This window comes from Brachyhypopomus gauderio, unplaced genomic scaffold (genome assembly GCF_052324685.1).
Source record: "Brachyhypopomus gauderio isolate BG-103 unplaced genomic scaffold, BGAUD_0.2 sc45, whole genome shotgun sequence".
Classification (NCBI taxonomy): domain Eukaryota; kingdom Metazoa; phylum Chordata; class Actinopteri; order Gymnotiformes; family Hypopomidae; genus Brachyhypopomus; species Brachyhypopomus gauderio.
Window position 1 is genome coordinate 1,750,001 of NW_027506871.1, and position 7,545 is coordinate 1,757,545.

The 7,545-nt window shown below is 43.8% G+C and overlaps 2 protein-coding genes across 3 annotated transcripts in view; one reads left to right on the top strand and one right to left on the bottom strand.

Annotated features, from left to right (window-relative positions):
• Nucleotides 1–4,489, top strand: part of tfr2 (transferrin receptor 2) — a 22,778-nt gene extending 18,289 nt beyond the window's left edge. For both annotated transcript variants that reach the window (XM_076986236.1, XM_076986237.1), the window contains 4 exons: nt 220–304; nt 428–655; nt 2,508–2,648; nt 3,390–4,489. In XM_076986236.1, the coding sequence (XP_076842351.1) occupies nt 220–304; nt 428–655; nt 2,508–2,648; nt 3,390–3,632 (697 nt within the window). In that variant the 3' untranslated portion in view covers nt 3,633–4,489. The remainder of the gene's footprint in view (nt 1–219; nt 305–427; nt 656–2,507; nt 2,649–3,389) is intronic.
• On the bottom strand, nt 4,420–7,315 carry LOC143486711 (uncharacterized). Its single transcript, XM_076986072.1, has 5 exons — nt 7,290–7,315; nt 6,784–6,847; nt 6,315–6,362; nt 5,799–6,216; nt 4,420–4,436 (listed from the first exon to the last, which is right to left on the bottom strand). Exons 2-5 carry the CDS (start codon nt 6,835–6,837, stop codon nt 4,420–4,422), a joined length of 537 nt encoding a protein of 178 aa, XP_076842187.1. The 5' UTR covers nt 6,838–6,847; nt 7,290–7,315.
• Between the last annotated feature and the right edge of the window lie 230 nt (nt 7,316–7,545).

Consider the following 7,545-nt stretch of genomic DNA (forward strand, 5'->3'; position numbering starts at 1 on the left):
GTCTCACTAACACTGCTCCATCTGTAGGTGTAGTCAGGGTCTCACTAACACTGCTCCATCTGTAGGGTGTAGTCAGGGTCTCACTAACACTGCTCCATCTGTAGGTGTAGTCAGGGTCTCACTAACACTGCTCCATCTGTGTATGTCTTTGTGTGTGTGTGTGTGCACGTGTGTTTGTGTGTGTGTGTGCACGTGTGTGTGTGTGTGTGTGTGTGTCAGAGTGAAGCCGTTATATCTGAACAGTGGGGCCTACAGTTTCACAGCGTTTGGAGGAGTTCCTGCCATGGAGCTTCGCTTTCATGAGGTAAACACACACACACACACACACACACAAACACACACACAAACTCTCAGACATGTACACCCACGCGTACAGAGAGGCGGGTGTTGTGGAGTGTATGTGTATGTAATGATGGTGTGTGTGCAGGAGGGCCGTGTGTACCCGTTCCTGAACACCCACCTGGACGACGGGGCCCGTCTGCAGGAGCTGCTGCAGGGCCGTCTGGGCGTGGTGGGTCGGGCGCTGGGGGAACTGGTGGCCCTCATGGTGCTGCGTCTGGCCCACGACACCATCCTGCCCCTGGACGTCACCGCCTACAGCACCACCGCCCTCCGCCTTAGCTCACAACTCAACCAGCTGTCTGCCCAGCTACAGGTAACACACACACACACACACACACACATATATATATATATATATATATATATATATATATATATATATATATATATATATATATATATATACTGTATATACACACACACACACACACTCACACATACACACACAGTCACACATACACACTCACACATACAAACTCACACATATATATACACACACACACATACACACTCACACACACACACACACACTCTCACTCACACACACCAAGGTTATAATAGTTTTGGCTTTTTCATTATAGTTTAGATTTATTTCATTGTGAGGCGATTAGTGCCCTTTGTCTTGCTAATGACATGGTACGCATTTGATGCGCCGACCCCCGCTCTCCTTTCCAAGGAAAAGGTGGACCACGCCTCTTTCCCCACCTCCGCACAGAGGGTAAAACCAAGCAAAGAAAAGAGAGAAGTGCGAAAAAAAAATATGAACGTAAAATGCGAGATGCAAAGAAACGCAAAAGGGAGAAAATATTGCAAAAAAAAGCAGTAACATAAAATGTGAAACACAAAGAAAAGCAGTGTGACGTGCAAACAAAAGAAAGAAACACGAAGAGGGAAAGTATTACAGAAACAAAATAGGAATGTAAAATGCAAATCTTAAATTTGCTTTTTTTTTTCCTCACCATTAAAGACCCAAAATTGACTCCATACCTAGCCGGGATGTGTGTGCCATATTTTTGTCAATTGTGATTTTTTACACCCCAATCGAAATTTGTCCTCCGCTTTTAACCCATCTGTGTAGTTCACACACACACACACACACACACACACACACACACACACACACACACACACACACACACACACACACACACACACACACACACACACACTAGTGATTACTAGGGGGCTGTGGATCACACGTGCCCAGAGCGGTGGGCAGCCCTAGCCCGGCGCCCGGGGAGCAGTTGGGGTTAGGTGCCTTGCTCAAGGGCACCTCAGTCATGGGAATTGAACCCACGACCCTCCGGTCACAAGACCAGTTCCCTAACCGCCAGGCCATGACTGCCCCATGGCCTGGTGCTTCTCTTTCTGTGGAGGTACTTGGAGGCTAGCTTGCCAAGGTACTGACAGTTATATGGAGATAAATCTGTAGCAAAACTTGAGAGCGTGAAGGACCCGATTTGAGAACTTGTAAAACAAAATCTGTACATGTATTTTTAATTTGAGAACTTGTAAATTAAAAGTTGCACTTGTAGTTTTGATGTGAGAACTTGTAGAATAAAAATCTGAGCGTGAATGTAAAAAAATTACTGGCAGGAAATGTACACAAATTCCGCACAACTTCAAATCTGCTCTGCTCGACTTTTGCAACACATCTTGGTGTACGTGTTGCAAAACAGATTTGTGCACTTGGGGCAGTGGGGGATGGGACAAGAATCGAGACTCAGCTTATTTTTAGATGCAAAAAGAAAAGAATTGTAGGCTGAACAATTACGGATAATTCCTTCTATCGAAATCGAAAAAAATAGATTTCATATCAGTCCACAAGACTTATAAAAAACACGAAAACGAAGGGTATCCTATCTATAATTTCAGAACGTTTTAGTTAGTTTTCTAAACATATAATATAGTTACAGTTATAGTTTTTTTTCTTTTAATTACCGTTATTTATTTAAGTTAACGAAAATGTTTTTTCGATATCAGTTTTTGTTTTTTCATTCATTTTCGTTAACGATTATAACCTACACACACACACACACACACACACACACACACACACACACACACAGATATACTCTCACAGTCACACACACACTAATACATATGCACACATACACATACACAAACATACACACACACTCTCACACTGTATGTGTGTGTGGCAGGCACGGGGTTTGTCTCCTCAGTGGGTGTACAGTGCAAGGGGTGATTACAGCCGGGCGGCTAAAACCCTGCAGGAGGCTATAAAGAACACGGACGTTCAAGACGAGAGGATGACGCGACTCTACAACACACGCATCATGAGGGTACACACACACACACACACACACACACACATACATATACACACACACACACACACACATCATGAGGGTGCACACACACATATATACACACATACACACACACACACACACACACGCATCATGAGGGTACACATACATACACATATACACACACACGCATCATGAGGGTACATTTACATTTATGGCATTTGGCAGATGCCCTTATCCAGAGCGACTTACATTTTTATCTTATTTTTGTTATACAAGTGAGCAATTGAGGGTTAAGGGCCTTGCTCAGGGGCACCTCAGTCATGGGCTCAGGTCTGGGAATCAAACCCACGACCCTCCGGTCACAAGACCAGTTCCCTAACCACCAGGCTCTCTCTCTCTCTCTCTCTCTCTCTCTCTCTCTCTCTCTCTCTCTCTCTCTCTCTCTCTCTCTCTCTCTCTCTCTCTCTCTCTCTCTCTCTCTCTCTCTCTCTCACTCACTCACTCACTCACTCACTCACTCACTCACTCACTCACTCACTCACTCACTCACTCACTCACTCACTCACTCACTCACTCACTCACTCACTCACTCACTCACTCACTCACTCACTCACTCACTCACTCACTCACTCACTCACTCACTCACTCACTCACTCACTCACTCACTCACTCACTCACTCACACACACACACACACACACACACACACACAGAGGACATTTTGTAATTTTTCTTTATGGCACAAAAACTAATCAAGTAATTGTGTGTATAGGTGGAGTACTACTTCCTGTCCCAGTATGTGTCTGTAGTGGAGACTCCGTTCAGACATGTCCTGCATGGGCGTGGTGAACACACACTGAGCGCGCTCACTCAACACCTCTCACTGCTGCGCACCAACCCGCAGCTCTTTCACGAGGCCCGCTTCCGCCGGCAACTGGCTCTCTTCACCTGGACCCTGCAAGGTGCAGCTAACGCACTTAGTGGGGATGTCTGGAACATAGACAACACATTCTAGAACCGCTGGAACCTTTACAACCCATTCTAGAACTGCTGGATCAAAGACGACCCATTCTAGAACATCTGAAAATTTTTCAACCTGTTCTAAAGTTTATAGAATTCTCATGACTTTCAGTCCGCATACAGAGTCACGAAAGCCACTTTGCTAAATGATGAAACACTTTTATTGGTCATAGTAACTTTTTAAACATCCTGCTTAACATTCTAGAAAAGCGGTCAAAGTACTCTGAAAAGAATGTGTGTGTACTGAACTCTTAACTGAACTCAATAATAAGACCAGACCAGACCTTGACCTGAATTTTGGGACTGCAACAAGCCCTTGCTGGATGTGTGGGTGTTTGGGTGTGTGCCCGTGTGTGTGTGCGCGCCAGTGTGTGCCCATATGTATGTTGTGTGAGGTGAGTGTGTGTTTGAGAGAGATATTGTTAGAATGCACTCTGTGTCCTCTTTCAGTTTCTCTGGCAATATGAGATCTCTCTGTTCTGACAGGGCATTGAGTTTCTTTTCATTAATTAATTGTTAATTTACAATTATGATTAATAGGTAATTTATTTTATTACTACGTGATAATAAGGCTGTTATTAATATAAACAGTAATTATCGAGAGCAGTGACTCTCATAATTATGACAGTCATACTGTCGTTTAATCAGAAAGCAGCATCTGCTATCGGTCAGTTTGATTGTCCTAGAGAAGCTACCAGAGAACTGTCCCCCCTTCACTATGACATCATCGGCTCTGTCGTGTCAGTGATGATGTCAGTGATGATGTCAGTTCACCAGCTGCATCACTTCCTTCGTAGTTCTGATGTTAAAATGAGACACAGTGACGCAAAAATAAAATTCTTGTGAAAACTGTTTTGAACCTTATTTTGATGATGTGTGCTGGTGTAACGTGCACATTAAACACTGATTTCTTTGAAAATTCAACACTTTATACAAATGTTTATTAGGATATAAAAAAGCTCACATTCATGTCATAATGTATACGTGCAGAGATAAATACTTACACAGTATAATTTCTAAGTCGTAGACCATAAATACAGTTCTTTTTGTTTTGCACAGACAACAAAAACTGTTGTTGTGCTCTTACAGCAGCATACACAATTCATTTCTAAGCCATATTGATGTTAATTAAATGTTGCTGGAATAATGTGCAAAACTGATGATATTGAACACCACCACCAGATGGCAGCAGAGATCATCTACTACGCATTACGGAACAAGAAAATCCGTGAATCTGTTTCATGCATATTTTTAGTATTATATATTTATATACACATTTACTATTCAGCACTTCAACATTTTTTTAAGTAAGGAATTTAATAAAATCCATATATGTAGATATAGTGAGTAATTGAACACTTTTTGAGGTAATACTATTTGCATCACATAATTCTGTAATCTTGCATTTTGTTGTTTGTTTCTCGATGCTGTATTTCGTCTTTCTGAATGTGGTCAGTTTGGTCAGATGCTGATCATAGATCAGTAAAATATACATCTGGACTTCTGACCAAACCTGCACCTGCTCACAGAGCCCCAGACTCCAGGAGAGATTTATTCTGAGCTCAGTCTAAACCAGGACGTACTGGTGTTCAGATGTTCCAGTTAGCCTGTTTTAGCTGGGTCCTTTGTGTTGGATTAGGATTAAGATTAGGATTAGGATTAGGATTTCTGCAGGTGATGGAGGTGCAGGTCTGTTGCCATAGAGACAGATGGTCTGTGGAGATAGTGAGGCGGGAGATGAACTGGAAGCTTCCAGAAACTTTGATGGGTTTACAGTGCTAACTACCCTACTCACCCCCCTCATCTTCACCACCCTCTTCTTCATCCTCATCCTCACCATCTTCATCTTCACCACCCTCATCTTCATCCCCCTCTTCTTCATCCTCATCCTCACCACCTTCATCTTCATCCTCACCACCTTCATCTTTCTCTTCACCACCTTCATCTCCACCACCCTCTTCTTCACCACCCTCTTCTTCATCCCCCTCTTCTTCATCTTCATCCTCACCACCCTCATCTTCATCCTCACCACCTTCATCTTCCTCTTCACCACCCTCATCTTCATCACCCTCTTCATCCTCATCCTCACCCCCTTCATCCACACCACCCTCATCTTCCTCCTCACCCTCACCACCCTCTTCTTCATCCTCCTCACCCTCACCACCCTCCTCTTCTTCACCTCCCTTATCCCCACCTCCTTCATCTTCATCCTCACCACCCTCATCTTTACCTCCCTGCTCTTCATCCTCACCCCCTTCATCCTCAGTTCCCTCATCCTCACCCCCCTCATCTTCCTCCTCACCCTCTTCATCCTCCTCTCCACCCTTCCCCTCACCCGTGTCCTCTTCATCTCTTCCATCTGCTACAATTTCCTCCATCTGTGCTCCTCCTTCTCCTCCACTTTCCTCTCTCTCTATATCACCATCCTCTTCTTCATCCTCCTCTTCCTCTTCTTTCTCCTCTTCTCCGCCCTCCTCTCCTCTCTCTCTTTCTCCTTCTTCTTCTTCTCCTCCTCCTCTGTCTTTCTCTCCCTCCTCTCCATCACTCTCACTCTCCTCACTGCTGTCTTCAGAGTCGCCCTAGAAAGAAATTCAGGGTGCCTGAAAATGTTATTTCACATGGATCGTTGGTGTGTGTGCGTGCGTGTGTGTGTGTGTGTGTGTGTACATCAGCTTACCTCACTCTCTTCTGAACTGTCAGACCTTGTCACTCTGTTTTTGTGCACCTGTGAAAAGCAACATTCACACGTTTGAAATGAGGAAATTAAGACATTTAATCCCTAATCCATCCAGACCATCAGAAATCACAGGAGTAAAGTCTACACTCCATAACTACCATCTGATCTGATTTCTACTAGGAAGTAGAATTTAACTGTGACTCAGTAGAATTTAACTGGAACTCAGTAGAATTTAACTGGGACTCAGTAGAAGTTAACTGGGACTCAGTAGAAGTTAATTGGGACTCTAGGCTCTTGGTCTACATCTTCATCCCAGACTCCAGACCATGTATGATTGTGTTTGCATGTGTGTATTTGTGTATCTGATATGTATGGGTGTGTCTGTGGGTGTATGTGTGTGTGTGCGTATGTGTGTGTGTGTATCTGTGTGTGCACATGTGAGTGAGTGTGTGTAAGTGTGTGTGTGTACCGGTAACGTCTCCCCCAGGCTGAGCAGCAGGAGGAGCATTAATGTTCCCCTCATCTTCACGGTGCTGCAGAGAAACAGATGATTAGATCTGTGTGTGTGTGTGTTGGGGTTAGATTTAATGGTTAGATCTGTGTGTGTTAGGGTTAGATCTACAGTTTAGATCTGTGTGTGTGTGTGTGTGTGTGTGTCTTAGGGTTAGATCTGTGTGTGTGTTAGGGTTAGATCTACAGTTTAGATCTGTGTGTGTGTGTGTGTGTGTGTCTTAGGGTTAGATCTGTGTGTGGTGCTCAGAAGAACTGAGTTAGGACCCTCGAGTCTGAGATGAATTCTAGGACTCAGAAGAGTTCTGCTGGGACTCATTCATCTAGCACATAAATCCATCTAGTACATAAATCCCTGACCCATCTAGTGAATTTTGAACAATTTGAACAGTCACAGAGAGAGTCTTACCTGAACAGAGTTATAGAGAGAGTCTTACCTGAACACAGTCTCAGAGAGAGTCTTACCTGAACGGTGTCTTATCTGAACACAGTCACAGAGAGAGTCTTACCTGAACACATTCTCAGAGGGTCTTACCTGAACGGTGTCTTATCTGAACACAGTCACAGAGCAGTGTCCTATATTATCAGATCTTAGTGCACAATCTGCACTCCAGTCAGTTCAAACGCAGACTCTGTCTTCCCATTAAAATGTCTTCTAGTTATCTTCTGGAATGTGACAGAATTTAAATGGGCCGTTTTCACCCTTCTTAGCGAATCAGAG